The 16487-nt window shown below is 50.6% G+C and overlaps 1 protein-coding gene across 1 annotated transcript in view; it reads left to right on the top strand.

Annotated features, from left to right (window-relative positions):
- noxred1 (NADP-dependent oxidoreductase domain containing 1) overlaps positions 1 to 10500 on the top strand; it is an 80409-nt gene extending 69909 nt beyond the window's left edge. The window contains exons 4-6 of the mRNA XM_072494364.1: positions 1689 to 1846; positions 4828 to 5044; positions 9716 to 10500. Coding sequence (XP_072350465.1) covers positions 1689 to 1846; positions 4828 to 5044; positions 9716 to 9881 — 541 coding nt within the window. The 3' untranslated portion in view covers positions 9882 to 10500. The remainder of the gene's footprint in view (positions 1 to 1688; positions 1847 to 4827; positions 5045 to 9715) is intronic.
- Positions 10501 to 16487: the final 5987 nt, after the last annotated feature.

Genomic DNA, 16487 nt, shown 5'->3' with positions numbered 1-16487 from the left:
AGGCGCAACGGGACCAGGGGACATTGGAGGCCCCTGGATGATCAGGGACAATGCAGGATTGCCCCCTGATCCTCCCCCTGGAATGTGGGCACCTTGGCACTGCTACCCTGGAACTGCCTACCACAAATGACACTTTGAAACGTTTCTGTTAGATCACAACCATTAACTCAGTGAGTGCTTCACCAGAGTCACAATGGAACGTTTAGGTTTTTTTAAACAGGTGTTGACGGTTTCCCTCTCCGAATGAAGCCAGTAGTATTGAGAATTAGAGCCCAGATTAAAAGACTAATCTTTCAGAAAACCACCAAGCCTGCTTTTGAAATCGGAATTGATAAGGATCTGGACATGAGTTGCTATTTCAAGCATTTTAAATTGAGTTCATCTGATGTTTAAGGGAGAGAAGTGTGAAGATTCTCCAGAATCCTGAAAGTGAGGGCAGCACGGTGGTTAGCACTGCTGCCTCACGGCGCCGAGGTCCCAGGTTCGATCCCGGCTCTGGGTCACTGTCCGTGTGGAGTTTGCACATTCTCCCCGTGTCTACGTGGGTTTCGCCCCCACAACCCAAAGATGTGCAGAGTAGGTGGATTGGCCGCGCTAAATTGCCCCTTAATTGGAAAAAGGAACTCCTGAAAGTGTAGTTCCACGGAATGCATAAATTTGTTTATAGAGTCATAGATGGGGCAGCACGGTGGCGCAGTGGGTTAGCATTGCAGCCTCACGGCGCCAAGGTCCCGGGTTCGAATCCTGGCTCTGGGTCACTGTCCGTGTGGAGTTTGCACATTCTCCCCGTGTTTGCGTGGGTTTCACCCCCACAACCCAAATGATGTGCAGGGTAGGTGGATTGGCCAGACTAAATTGCTCCTTAATTGGAAAAAATCGATTGGGAACTCTAAATTTATTTTAAAATTAAAATGTTTTTAAAAATAGATGTTGATACACACTATATTGAAAGGAAAGTATAGATGAGGTGAACGGGGTGACAGCTTTTTCTTGGTGCTATTTGTGTCTATAATGAACTTTTAAGAGCCCTAGGGCTGGATTCCCCGTTCCTGAGGCTAAGTGCAGACTCCAGCTGAAGATCCGTGGTGTTCCAAGATGGGAAAATCGGCGCAACACCCTCACGGATCTCGCTACCGCTTAGGGGCTCGCTCCGCGCCGTGTGGAACACCCGCAGAACGCGCAGAAAACGGTTGGAGAATCACTGGGTCCCGTGCTGACAAGCTGCAGCCGCGCATAGGCCTACACCCCCACACACGCACCGGTCGCGCTGGACGCGTACCCCCCCCCCCCCACCCTAACCTCACAGCCCACCTCCTGCCCCCCCCCCTCCACCACTCCCCCCCCAGCCCTGACGGACGTCCCCCGGCCAGCGTCGCGGATCTGGGCCGAGTGTGGCAGCGCAGAACACTGTCCACATGCCCTCTCTCTCCCCACAGCCGGCACGCCAGGCTCCTGACCGCTGGGACCACGCGTGACCCGCACTGCGAGCACCAGCAAACACCAGGATAAACACGCTCGCTTTGGGACTTTGGTCCTATTTAGTTAAATCGTGCCCTGTCAATGGAAACATTTTCCTTATTTACCCAGTCAAAACCCTTGACTTTAAACTTGTCCAAAAATCTCTCATTTATGTTGGATTTGCTGCTTACTGAAACATGGAGATCGGTATCGCTTTCTTTTTTTCTCAGGCTCAAGAACTTTCTGGCGCACGGCAGTATAGTGAGGCCGCATTATTCCTTCTACGAACAAAATCCCTGGTCTAAGCTGTGGGAGACTGGCAAAAGCCCTCTTAAAGCCTTAGAGGTTCAGGAGGTTATTGAAGTGACATCGCCATTCAAAGAGGCTGGTAAGTGATGGGGAAGCCATACTGGATTTCCTCGTACAAACACTGAGGTGGTGAAATGCCCCGAAACCAGTGTGTTCAGTGTTCCCCTAAATATCACATACCTCATGAACCTTGCTGTTAGGAAACTGCAGACCAGACAATCAAAGATGGAATTAGTTATGGAAGAAATCAAAGTGTCACACAGTATTGCCTCAACAACAGCACACACACAAATCTTAAATACACTAACAACTATTTGCAATTATTTCACATTTTTAAGGTAGCAAAACCATCTCAAAACTCTTCTCAGGAGCATTTTCTGACAATAACTGATATTGAGCCAGAGAAAGACAGGTGTGGAGACAGATGGTCAAATGTTTGGTAGGTCTTAATGCAGAAGAGCGAATCAGAGAACCTTAGGGAGGGGATTCAAGAGCTTAGGACCCAAGCGACTGAAGGCATGGCCACTGAAGGATGGCGTGATTAAAGTCAGGGATGGTCAAGAGGCTAGAATCGGAGGAGCGTGGAGATTTCAGTGCTTTGTAGGATTGGGTTGGGGGTGCGGTGGAGAGGGGAGGTGCGGTTACAGAATTAACCGGCTACTACCGGGGACCAAGAAAACCAGAGGGGCAGGATTCTCCGCCGGCGGGATTCCCCGTTTTGCCGGAGCCCGGGGGTTTCCCGACGGCGTGGGGCTGCCCCACAACGGGAAACCCCATTGACCGGCCAGCGTAACGGAGAATCCCGCAGGCCGGTCGAGGCAGAAATGTGGCGGGGCAGAGAATCCAGCCCAAGATCCGGCAGACCAGCAGCGTGTTGTGACACGGGCAGAGTGGCATCATCACACCAGGCACTCTGTCAGTTTACCATTCAGGCATTACCACATGCAGTGCCAGACTGGCTAAAAACGGGCAGAGGCAACCAGGTTGAGAATGTTAAAATTGAAGCGTTGCTGGACTCAGAACCAAGTACAGGTCAGCGAGTATGAGGATGATGGATGAACAGGATTTGGTGTGGGTTAGCACATGGACAGCCATGCTGTCGATGTGGCTAAGGTTATGTAAGGTTTGTGGGCGGCACGGTTGTTAGCACTGCTACATCACGGCGCTGAGGTCCCAGGTTCGAGCCTGGCCCTGGGTCACTGTCCGTGTGGAGTTTGCACATTATCGTCGTGTCTGCGTGGGTTTCACCCCCACAACTCAAAAATGTGCAGGTTAGGTGGATTGGCCGCGCTAAATTGCCCCTTAATTGGAAAAAAAATGAATTGGATACTTTACATTTATTTTTTAAAAGTTTATGTAAGATTTATTACCCAACATTAGTAGAGGCGTTGTACATTGCAGACTGAGAACGGTTTTCACAATTATTAGATATTCTCATAGTTAGATGGAGAATTTATTTGATGAAATGCTATGGGCGCGATTCTCTGAAATGGAGACAGAGTGTTCGCGCCGTCGTGAATGCCGTCGAGGTTCACGACGGCGCGAAATGGCCCCTATCCCGACCGATTCAGGGCCCGAATATGGGCTAGGAACGGCGCCGGGTCATTTACGCGCGCCAGGCCTTGATGCCGCGTAAAGGCGGCGCCGCATACATGACGCGCCGGTGCCGCATAACTGGCGTCACCCGCGCATGCGTGGTTGCCATCCTCCCCGAGGCCGCCCCGCAAGATGTCGGATGGATCTTGCGGGGCTGCGGAAGGAGGTCCTCCTTCAGAGAGGCCGGCCCGACGATCGGTGGGCACCGATCACGGGCCAGAGCCCATTTGAGGCCCCCCCCCCGGTGCAGGATCCCCCCCCCCGCAGGCCGTCCCCCCAGCGTTCCCGCGCTGTTCCCGCCGGCAGCGACCAGGATGGCGCCGGGGGGAACCCACCATTTTGGGAAGGCCGCTAGGCCCATCCGGCACTGAGAATCGCGGGGGTACCGGTGAATCGCCATTTTGGCTGTCTCCGGCGAGTCACTGGACCGCGCCGCGCAAAACATGATTGTGTTGATCTGGCCGCTTCTGTGAATCGCGGGAGGGCGTCAGACCGACGTCGCGGGAAAATCTGGCGACCCAGGCGATTCTCTGAAACGGCGTGGGAGCAGAGAATCGCGCCCCGTGACTACATTTGTCCAGTGTGGTTTAGCACAGGGCTAAGTCGCTGGCTTTGAAAGCAGACCAAGGCAGGCCAGCAGCACGGTTCAATTCCCGTACCAGCCTCCCCGAACAGGTGCCGAAATGTGACAACTAGGGGCTTTTCACAGTAACTTCATTGAAGCCTACTTGTGACAATAAGCGATTTTCAAGGAGGTTACACTGACACTTGCAGAGCCATTGTTGGAATATGGTTTGTTGGAGATGACAGCATCGCCCCTTGAAGAAGCAAATGTTACTATTCCCAATCACAATTACCCCCGTTCATTCCAGTTGACATTCCTGTTTAAACAAACCAGTCATCCCTTGCTACCCAATTCCATAATTGTCTTTAACCACATACAATTTTGTCTTCTTTCGGAGTTCACCAATTACAGATTGAATACTCAGCATAGTGCTCCACCCAGGCAGACAGGGAAGAACCAACATTCATACCTGGTCTGTGCTGACCTCAGACAGGGCAGTGGTGGAGCATAAAATTGATCCCAGCAACCTTGGGTTAAGGAGGATGTCGGGCCGGTGCAGTCAGGGTTATTGCTTTTTGTTGTTATCCACTGATGCTGCTGCAGACCCAGTGGATTTGGCTCGAGCACCATGCATTGTAAAACAGATGGTTAACACTGTCTAGGCTGATGCCTGGATTGGACATGTTTGAGATACACCTTGAGTTACTTAATGCTGGTGAGGGGAAAAAGAAGATTGACAGGTAGAGAAAACTTTACGATGGTTATTTCCTTTAAAAACCTCATTATGTAACGTTATCAAATGCCTTGTGAATATCTGAGTAAACTGGATGTAACCTCGCCCTGTTTGATATTTCTAATCTCAGTTGTGTTGGTTCTGAATTTACCTCTGATTTTCGCAGGTTTGTCATGTGTGGGCCTGAAGTGGTTTGAAGAAGTTATGTATTCTGTCCTGAATTTCAGCTACTTACTGAAAGTGCCCCATGGTCTCTCGGTGGGCAGGCTCAATGACCTATTATTCGGTCCTTCAGATGGTGTGGAAGCAATAGACAGCCCAGTTTTGTTTTCCAGTGAAAGCTTTGTCAATGCATCCTGCATACAATCGCTGTCACTAAGCAGGTATGTTGTATCTCATGAATTGAGCAGTGGCAAGATGGAATGTAAATATGCAGGGCGGCACGGTAGCACAGTGGTTAGCACTGTTGCTTCACAGCTCCAGGCTCCCAGGTTCGATTCCCCACTGGGTCACTGTCTGTGCAGAGTCTGCACGTTCTCCCAGTGTCTGCGTGGGTTTCCTCCGGGCGCTCCGGTTTCCTCCCACAGTTCAAAAAGGTTAGGTGGATTGGCCGTGATAAATTGCCCATAGTGTCCAAAAAAGGTTAGATGGGGTTACTCGGATGGTGTGGGCTTAAGTAGGGTGCTCTTTTCCAAGGGCCGGTGCAGACTCGATGGGCCGAATGGCCTCCTTCTGCACTGTAAATTCTATGATTCTTCATAATGTGATTGCAGATACAGCAGCATAATGATTATGTTACTGGACTAGTATTCCAGAGGCCTGGATTAATAAGCTGGAGGTGTGAGTTCAGATTCCACTATGACAGTCTGTGAATTTGAATTTAGTTAATTGAATAATAAGCTAGTGTCAGTAAAAGTGACCATTAAGCTATTAAACTGTCATGAAAACCCAATTAGTTTACAAATGTCCTTTACAGGAGGAAACCTATTGCCTTTACCCAGTCTAGCCTACCCGTGACTCCAGAATGACAGCAATAACTGGGGTGGGATTCTCCGATAATGGGGCTATGTCCCCACGCCGGCGGGAAAACCGGCGGCAACCACTCCGGGGCCAACAGCCCCCTAAACTGAGGAATTCTCCAGATTTTCGGGGGCTAGTTTGAAGCCGGAGTGGTTGGCGCCACTCCAGCCGGCGCCCAAGGGCCGGCGCAAGTTTGTGCATGCGCAGACCGGCCAGCGTATTTCTGCGCATGCGCAGACCGGCCAGCGTATTTCCGCACATGCGCAGACCGGCCAGCGTATTTCCGCGCATGCGCAGACCGGCCAGCGTATTTCCGCACATGCGCGGACCGGCCAGCGTATTTCCGCGCATGCGCGGACCGGCCAGCGTATTTCCGCACATGCGCAGACCGGCCAGCGTATTTCCGCACATGCGCAGACCGGCCAGCGTATTTCCGCACATGCGCAGACCGGCCAGCGTATTTCCGCACATGCGCGGACCGGCCAGCGTATTTCCGCACATGCGCAGACCGGCCAGCGTATTTCCGCACATGCGCAGACCGGCCAGCGTATTTCCACACATGCGCAGACCGGCCAGCGTATTTCCGCACATGCGCAGACCGGCCAGCGTATTTCCGCACATGCGCAGACCGGCCAGCGTATTTCCGCACATGCGCAGACCGGCCAGCGTATTTCCGTGCATGCGCAGACCGGCCAGCGTATTTCCTTGCATGCGTGGGGGTTCTCTTCTCCGCGCCGGCCCCCGGGCGATATGGCAGAGCCCTACAGGGGCCCGGCGCGGAGGAAAGAAGGCCCCCAGGGAAACAGCCCGCCCGCAGGATCGGTAGGCCCCGATCGCGGGCCAGGCCACCGTGGGGGCCCCCCCCCCCCCCCGGGGTTGGATCCCCCCATGCCCCACCCAGGACCGCCCCCACACACTTACCTGCCAGGCCCCGCCATGCGTGAGGTGAGTAATTCACGCTGGCGAGACTGGCCAAAACTGGACGGCCGCTCGGCCCATCGGGGCCCGGAGAATCGCCGGGGGGGGGGGGACCGCTGTCAACGACCCCCGATCAGCATGGTGGGAATCCCGCCGCCAACCGAAAAATGGCGCCGGAAAATACGGCAGCCGGCGTCGGGGTGGTAGGGCAGGATTCCCGCCTCCCCCCGGGGATTCTCCGACCCGGCGGGGGGGTCAGAGAATCCCGGCCCTGGTTTCTGAAACGCCCCAGCAAGCAACTCAATTGTATCAAACTGCTTTGAAAAAGCACCAGCTGGATTGTCCTGTATTGTCCTGCCCTGATGGTAGGGCTGGTTTAGCACAGGGCTAAATCGCTGGCTTTGAAAGCAGACCAAGGCAGGCCAGCAGCACGGTTCAATTCCCGTAACAGCCTCCCCGAACAGGCGCCGGAATGTGGCGACTAGGCGCTTTTCACAGTAACTTCATTGAAGCCTACTTGTGACAATAAGCGATTTTCATTCACCGAGACATCAGATTTGAACATAGCCAAGGCAAGCCCAGCCCAGTTGACCCTGCATGGTTCTTCCTGTTAACATCTGGGGACTTATGCTCCAAAATTGGGAGAGCTGTCCCTCAGAGAGGTCAAGCCACAGCCTGACATAGTCAGACACAGAGCCATACACTACCAGCAATGTCCCAGCATGCTCCTCACTTCAGCTACACTGTGTAACAAGTTCCTCAATCTCAGGTTATCTCTCCGGATAAAGAGGTTTCTCCTGAATTCCGATTGGATTTATCAGTAACTGTCTTATACTGATGGCCCTTCGTTTGAACGCTCCATAAGGCAAGATTTCAACTCACTCAAATTTCAGCCACTTCCACAGAATTAAAGTCGGGCCCATCTCCTCGACACAACCCAAGCTCTACCAAACCTTCCACCATTTTAATGACATCTGTTAGGTAATGGGTAATCAATCTTTTTGCATCAGAAACTCCTCCTGAGGTTTACAATTCCACAATCCCCTGAAACACAAGTCATATTTTTAATATTTAGTTATATAATTAATCATTTTTTGTTTATTTTTGTTTGAATTATTTAGTGCGACCCTCTGCTGGGGCTGAACAACAATTCTCTATTCACGCACCAACATTCAAACCTAATGTCTCATGGCCTCCCTCCCCAATTAAGCGCATTTTATAACAATATCTTCAGTTGCGCAATTACTAATAATAAAGTGACATTTGTTCATCTCAAAGCTTTAACCTATCAGCCATATTAAATTCTTCTCCCCATCCCTAACCAACCTCTCACCTCACACCTAGTAGTCACTGTGAGATAGAACTGTGTCTGGGGAATTACCTCAAATGATTAGCACCCTGATAGCTGATACAAACAAAGAACAAAGAAAAATACAGCACACGAACAGGCCCTTCGGCCCTCCAAGCCCGTGCTGACCATGCTGCCCGTCTAAACTAAAACCTTCTTTGCTTCCGGGGTCCGTATCCTTCTATTCCCATCCTATTCATGTATTTGTCAAGATGCCCCTTAAACGTCACTATCGTCCCTGCTTCCACTGCCTCCTCCGGTAGCGAGTTCCAGGCACCCACTACCCTCTGTGTAAAAAAACTTTCCTCGTACATCTCCTCTAAACCCTGCCCCTCGCTCCTTAAACCTATGCCCCCTAGTAATTGACCCCTCTACCCTGGGAAAATGTCTCTGACTGTGCGCTCTGTCTATGCCCTCATAATTTTGTAGACCTAGAATTTACAGTGCAGAAGGAGGTAATTCGGCCCATCGAGTCTGCACAGGCCCTTGGAAAGAGCACCCCACTTAAGCCTGCACCTCCACCCTGTAACACCACCTAACCATTTTGGACATTAAGGACAATTTAGAATGGCCAATCCACCTATCCTGCACATCTTTGATTGTGGGAGGAAACCGGAGCACCCGGAGGAAACGTGCGCAGTCACGGGAAGGTGTGCAGACTCCGCACAGACTGTGACCCAAGCCGGGAATCGAGCCTGGGACCCTGGAGCTCCCTCCCTCCTTTCGAGCTGATTTGTTTCATGACAGTCTCTGGCTGTACTCATGCTGAGATATAAAAGTCTTCAACAGTATTAAATGCCTTTTCATGCAGTTGAAATGTTTCAAAACCTCTTCACAGAGGGAATTGCCTGCAGAATGTAGTGATCCTATTCACCTGTCGCTGGATACCAAGCTGTTAATTTATGGGGACATGTTGTATTTTTTTCCACACATTCTCTGGTTAACTTTTCCTGAACCCTTGAAATCATTATGTAAATTCCTGGCAGGTTGTAGACTCCAGGTGGAAACCTCCTGTACCAGGGCAGCGTCTCGGTCCTGGAGACAGGTCAACTTTTCCTGCTGGTTACAGAAACAGGTGAATGGGGGATTATTTCAATTTTGAGATTGGCTTTTTCAGGATTTGCAAATGACTCTGTTCCTCGGCTCTGGGAGAAGATTAAATCCGAGACAATGCCAACTGGGATGACATGAATGTCATCAATTCAAATAAAATAACAAACACTAAACTGCAAAATGATAAGTAAAAGAAAAAGTTGCTTCTCAAACGTTGCCCGAGTGTTGATGCTGTGCCGATCGTCCAGGGCACAGCAGTGGTTGAAGGCTAAAGAAACTAGAAAGAAAAACAGGAGTTATTTCAATGATTGGAGCATCAACTCCCAGACTACTCGGCTGGTTCAGAGCAGGAGGAGCTCACCGACATGTTCACGCCCTGTCCAGTGTTTACTTGGCTGTGCTCAGTCAGAGAGTTCAGCAACGAGTGCCCTCCATGGATAGAGAACAGCAGCAATTCACAGCCTGGGCTCCTGTTCCTAGTTGCTGCTGCTGCTGGCATTGACTAACCTCACATATTAAGCTCACTTGTGAAGTGGTCAGCTAGTCACCCACTCCCTGGGCACACACACGAGGATCTGTTGGAACCATACCCCAGGTAGCATTTCCAGTAGAGGGGAAAAGCAAAGGGGAAGTGTTGTGCAGCTTGTTCATTTCCTGTAGGTGTTTTCAAAGGTTTCTGCGGGAATCATAATTTAAAAAAAATATCTCCCCACAGCCCATTCCCCTGGTTCGACCTGTCATCGGTGTCCCTGAGGAACACACCCCTCACAAAGTTCTTCTCGTTACATCCACGCCTGCAGTGTCACCTCAGCTTTGTTTACCGGATGTCCATGTTGAAGAAGAAAGTCCTACATGATACCGATGGCTGCTGCGGGCACTGAATCGCCCAAGGAGAGCTGGGCAACAGCTGAGTGGGTCCAAGGGTGCCCAGTGCCAGTATTACTGCCACATGTACACACCATCAGGAGGGGTCTATGGATCAGAAAGACAATTATAGACGTTAACTAAACGACCAGCCCCAAAGGACAAAAATCCCATTCTATACGTCTGTGCCCCTCACTCACTTTGCTCACCCCCCACAACCCTCCCCATGTCTGCGTGGGTCTCACCCCCCACAACCCTCCTCGTGTCTGCGTGAGTCTCACCCCCCACAACCCTCCCCGTGTCTGCATGGGTCTCACCCCCCACAACCCTCCTCGTGTCTGCGTGAGTCTCACTCCCCACAGCCCTCCCCGTGTCTGCGTGGGTCTCACCCCCCACAACCCTCCTCGTGTCTGCGTGAGTCTCACCCCCCACAACCCTCCCCGTGTCTGCGTGGGTCTCACCCCCACAACCCAAAGATGTGCAGGGTAGGTGGATTGGCCGCGCTAAATTGCTCTTTAATTGGAAAAATAGAATTGGGTACTCTAAATTTTTTTTTAATTCAATAAGGACAAACCTTCCACATTTTTTTCTGTTGTTCTACACTTAAATCACAATTAAAGGAAATGTCTTTTCTGATGTCTGTGTCTTTGTTTTATTTTTCCTCTGGACCATAAGCATCAATCAGTCCATTAACAGGAAACATAAACTTGCATTTCTATCACTCGTTTCATTACACCAGCGTTCCCCGAAGCATTTTGCAGCTATTGAAACCCTGTAGAAGTGTAACCACTGGGTAGGAAATATGACAATTTGTGCAGAGTAAGATCCCACAAACAGCAATGAGATGGTTTGTTCCCTGACAGATTCCCTTGATCTTTTACAAATGGTGTCATGCGATCTCTTGATCATGGCTCAGGACTGTGGAGTGTGGCTGATCCCTCGGCAGAGAGGCAAAAGTGACACCCACTCAGCCACATTACAGGCAATGGAATATGGGGCTGGGTGTTTCGGGTGATCAGCTTTCCCACCACGCCACTGAGAAAGTGGGCGAGGCACACAGCCTTACAACCATTAATACTCTGGAGTGGCAGCTGCTGCTGGGATTACTGCAAATCCCACATGTCACGATATGCAGACATGCACATAATGATATACAGACAGGCAGCTAATGAACACAGAGAACAGGACATAACCAATCAGCAGGCAGAACACTTGGGGGTGGTTTCCCACTATATAAGGCACGAGGCACTCACACTCAGCCTCTTTCCACTAGGGACATCTACAGAGTGAGTCCAGTGTATATATCATGTAACGCATACAGCACGTGGCTAAGAGCTAGTCTGGTTCAGAGAGATCTAGAGAGTCGAACTCACAGAGAATTGTGCTAACTGTGTGACAGGCTGAATAAATCAAATTGAACTAACTTCGAGGTCTGGATTCTATTTCAGTTACAGCTGCATCCAGTTGCAGCCCGTGTTATCTCAGTGTGCTTAACACGACACCACAAAGCAAAGGTGCAGTCGTCCAGGATGGAGGGAATCCCAGAGGGGTCATACAGCATTCCAATAGCCAAGTCTCAAGGTGATAAATTCTCGATGAGGGTTTCAGCAGCTGTCGGATGAGGCAGGGGCAGAATTGATCAAAGTTACAGAGGTGAAAATAGGAGGCCAGTGTAATGGAGTGGATGTGTGGTCAGATGCTTATCTCAGGGTCACAAACAACATTTGTTTTTTTACCTGTTCAATTGTTTATTTTAAAAAAAAAGCTTTTTAGCTCCAAACATGTCAAATTCTTCATTCAGAAGTGACTTTTACAACGTCAGATATTTTAATTTTCTTTCACACAAGACAGCTCTCAACAATTGGAATTAAGACAAGTCAAGTTATGACCCTTATGTTCCAGATTGAGACAACCACGGACAACGTCTGGGACAAAATCTAGGTTCGGCCAGGATTCTGTTCTATTTGTCACACCACAGTAATTTTCTGTGGGGGTGCTAATCTGCTCCATCCCCACATCAAAGGAGGATGGCGAGCGGAGGGGTATGAGAGCATGGGTTACCCCAGGAAATCTACCCGTTGGACCTTGAGAAGGCTACCTTCTAGAAGATTGCTGGTGTGAATCTTATTGAAAGGCCACAACTTTATTCAGATCAGAACCAACCATGGAAGGATTATCTTCTGTCTGGAGACAAGGTGGTCCCCATTTTTTGGAGACTTAGTTCACTTTTATGATTGACTTAGAAAGGCCCAGAACCACCTTCCTACTACGTGGAACACTGTGTTGTATTCAGGTTAGACATCAGTGGATTTTTGGATAACAAGGGAATCAAAGGATGTGGGGACAGTGCAGGAAGGTATTTAATGTCAGCCTTGATCTTACTGAATATCTTCTGTTGTTTACGCTCTTAAATGGAGTGATTACGGGTCAGGTTCATTGAACTTACAGACCCCCTCTTGACCACGAAAGTGATCTTGGGACAGGATTTACAGTCAGCTACAAGAGGAAGCAATAAGCTGCATGAAACTGAAGCTAACTGAGTCACAAACAGACAATCTGGTTTAGTCTCAGGGCCCAGGGCGAGAGATGAAGCCTGTGTGTAGGGAATCCACTGTGTGCGAGGGATCAAAGACAATCTCCCCAATAGTAATTTGAAGGCCGTGTCTCCTCAACCAGGGGATGTGCAGGTTAGGTAAATTGCTGATGATAAAATTGCCCTTAGTGTACAGGTTAGGTGGGGTTACGGGGATAGGTGGGGGTGTGGGCATAGGTAGGACACTCAGAGGGTTGTGCATACTTGATGGGCCAAATCGCCTCCTTCTGCACTGTAGAGATTCAATGGGCGGGATTCTCCGACCCCCCGCCGGGTCAGAGAATCGCTGGGGTGCAGCGTGAATCCCGCCCTGCCACTCCCTCGCCGGCTGGCGAATTCGCCGTTTTTTGGGCGGAGATCGCGCCGCAACGGTCAGGGGCCGTTGGCAGCGGCCCCCCCGGCAATTCTCCAGGCCCCGATGGGCCGAGCAGCCGCCCGTTTTTGGCCAGTCCCGCCGGCGTGGATTAGACATGGTCCATACCGGCGGGACCTGGCTTGGAGGGCGGTTAGCGGGCTCCTCGAGGGGGGTGCGGGGGGATCAAACTCGGGGGGTCCCCCACGGTGGCCTGGCCCGCGATCAGGGCCCACCGATCTGCAGGCGGGCCTGTGCCATGGGGGCACTCTTTCGCTCCTCGCCGACCTCTGTAAAGCTCGGCCTTGGCCAGTGCGGAGAAGAAACCCCCCGCTCATGCACCAGAACACGCTGGCGGTCCTGCGCATGCGCCAACTCGCGTCGGCCGGCGGAGGCCCTTTGGCGCAGCGCCAACTCCTCCAGCGTCGGCCTAGGATTCTGCAACTTCCGGGCGGCCCAACGCTGGAGTGGTTCATGCCGCTCTTTGGCGCCGGTACGGCCTGCCCCACCAATTCCGTGAGAATCCCAGCCCAAGATTCTATAATTCTCGTTAGGCAGCACCTTCCAAACCCATGGCCACTACCACCTAAAAGGACAAGGGCAGCAGATACATGGGGACCAGTTGGAGATTCCCCTCCTGACTTGGACACTGGCGTGCTGACATGGGCTGCATTAGAGTGCTAAAGTGGGACTTCGGTGACTGAGCAAAATTAAGGGTTAATTTCTATGTAAAGTCTAATCTTTATTAAATGAACTGAAAAGATGCTGTTTGGGTTGAAAGAAGATGAGTTTAAAATCAGGTTCTGCTCGCAGCTGTAACTAGTTAATTAGATATCTGGATTAACCAGTTTTCAGAGGCTAAACATTCCTAATATAAAAGTGAGCCATCTTACAGTGCTGACTTTGGGCTGCATTAGAGTGCTAAAGTGGGGGTTCGGTGACTGAGGGAGTTCGGTGACTGAGGGAGTTTGGTGACTGAGGGAGTTCGGTGACTGAGGGAGTTCGGTGACTGAGGGAGTTCGGTGACTGAGGGAGTTCGGTGACTGAGGGAGTTCGGTGACTGAGGGAGCAAGGTGCTCCTATCATTTCCTACATTTCCCCAAAGAGCGTGAGGAGAGCCCGGAGTTTACAAAGAGTGCAGCTGACTGGGAGCAGAGTCGGTTGGTGGAGATCCAGTTGGTGAGTAAACAGAGTAACTGGTCTCTGTTGAAAAAAACTGAAAAAGTGTGGGCGGCACAGTGGTTAGCGCTGCTGCCGAGGACCCGGGTTTGAATCCCGGCCCTGGGTCGCTGTCCGTGTGGAGTTTGCACATTTTCCCCGTGTCTGCGTGGTTCAATGCAATAAGTCAAACAGGTAAGGCAGATTAACTTGGAGATTAGGACTTGGAACTGTGATGTTGTTGCCATTACAGAGACCTGGTTGAGGGAGGGACAGGATTGGCAGCTAAACATTCCAAGATTTAGATGTTTCAGGCAGGATAGAGGGGGATATAAAAGGGGTATATATAATGAATGGCTTAGATAGGGTGGACGTAGGGAAGTTGTTTCCATTAGCAGGGGAGACTAGGACCCGGGGGCACAGCCTTAGAATAAAAGGGAGTCACTTTAGAACAGAGATGAGGAGAAATTTCTTCAGCCAGAGAGTGGTGGGTCTGTGGAATTCATTGCCACAGAGGGCGGTGGAGGCCGGGACGTTGAGTGTCTTTAAGACAGAAGTTGATAAATTCTTGATTTCTCGAGGAATTAAGGGCTATGGAGAGAGAGCGGGTAAATGGAGTTGAAATCAGCCATGATTAAATGGTGGAGTGGACTCGATGGGCCGAATGGCCTTACTTCCACTCCTATGTCTTATGGTCTTAGGGTGGAGGAGTTGCACTACTGGCTAAGGAGAATATCACAGCTGGACTATGGGAGGACACCTCGGAGGGCTCATACAGCGAGGCAATATGGATAGAGCTCAGGAATAGGAAGGGTGCGCCCTATGTTGGGGGTTTACTATAGGCCTCCCAACAGCCAGTGGGAGATACAGGAGCAGATATGTAGGCAGATTTTGGCAAGGTGTAAAAGTAACAGGGTTGTTGTGGTGGGTGATTTTAACTTCCCCTATATTGACTGGGACTCACTTTGTGCTGGGGGCTTGGATGGAGCAGAGTTTGTAAGGGGCAACCAGGAGGGCTTCTTGAAACAATATGTAGATAGTCCAATTAGGGAAGGGACCATACTGGACCTGGTGTTGGGGAATGAGCTGGGCCAGGTGGTAGAAGTTTCAGTAGGGGAGAATTTCGGGAACATTGACCATAATTCATTAATTTTTTATAATGTATTCTATTCCAAACATATTCAAAAGTACAAAAGCATAAATAAATACATTGAAGAACATTCTTCACATCTCACAGTTTGTGCAAGCTTTTTCCCCCTTTTCACCCCCCCCCCCCCGCGCCCCCCGCAATGAACAATTCCTCGAACACGGTCATGAATAGTCCGCACCGTGTCTCAAAGCTGACTGCTGAGCCCCTCGATTCAAACTAAATCTTCTCCATTCGGAAAAAATCGTACAGGTCCCCCAGCCAGGCCGCCACCCCGTCCCAGTATCGCTCCAACTGCTCGCAGCCCCAGAACATGTGAATGATTTGCTGGTCCTCGCCCACACTTCTCACACTTGTCTGCCACCTCCTGGAAGAACCCATTTAACCTCGCCCAAGTCATATTCGCCCTGTGTACCACCTTAAACTGAATCAAACTCATCCATGCACACGAGGTCGAATTCACCCTGTGCATCGCCACATACTCCATCCTATCTCCCTCTCTACTCCTCCTCCAATTTCTCCTTAATCCTCACCACCTGCGTTCCCACCTCCCCCCTCTCCCCCAGCCAACCATATATATCCCCAATCCTAATCTTAAAAATAAATTTAGAGTACCCAATTATCTTTTTTCGTATTAGGGGGCAATTTAGCCAAACCACCTACTCTGCACATCTTTGGGTTGTAGGGGTGAGACCCCACACGGATAGTGACCCGGGGCCTGGATCGAACCCAGGACCTTGGCACCGTGAGGCAGCAGTGCTAACCACTGCACCACAGTGCTGCCTTATATATCCCCAATCCTACCCTTCCCTTCCACATCCGGGAGCAGCAACCTCTCCAACAGGGTATACTCCGGCAGCTTGGGAAACACTCTCCATTCCTTCCGTGCAAAGTCCTTCATTTGCATATACCTGAATTTGCTTCCTTTCAGAAGCTCCACCCTCTCCCTCAGCTCTTCCAGACCTGCAACCTTTCCTCCACGTATCGATTCCTTGCCCCCCCCCCCCCCCCCCGCCTCTCTCCACCTCCTGTACATGCTGTTTTGTTCTGCTCTTGACGTAGCATAAGCTGCTTCCTTGATGTTCACTCTGACAAAGGAAGGTTCAGACTTGGAGATAGTTTTAACACGTTTATTAAACTGTTAACAATTCTCCTACTTGGATTCGACTCTACTATTAATCCTTCTACAGCTACTCAGACTGACAAACCAGTCTGCTACAATCCACATGGTGGGAGTGATGTGTTTCAAATCAACCCTGTGTAGACACGGAGTGTCTCCACTGGAAAGAGACTGAGCATGTGTGCTGTGTCCTTATATATGGGTTGGTGCAATGCCCTCCTGTGGTAGTGTCACCTCTGTGTGTATCATGACT

This window comes from Scyliorhinus torazame, chromosome 2 (assembly GCF_047496885.1).
Source record: "Scyliorhinus torazame isolate Kashiwa2021f chromosome 2, sScyTor2.1, whole genome shotgun sequence".
In the NCBI taxonomy this organism is placed as follows: domain Eukaryota; kingdom Metazoa; phylum Chordata; class Chondrichthyes; order Carcharhiniformes; family Scyliorhinidae; genus Scyliorhinus; species Scyliorhinus torazame.
The sequence above is the reverse complement of the archived record's forward strand: the minus strand, read 5'-3'. Positions and strand labels throughout refer to the sequence as shown.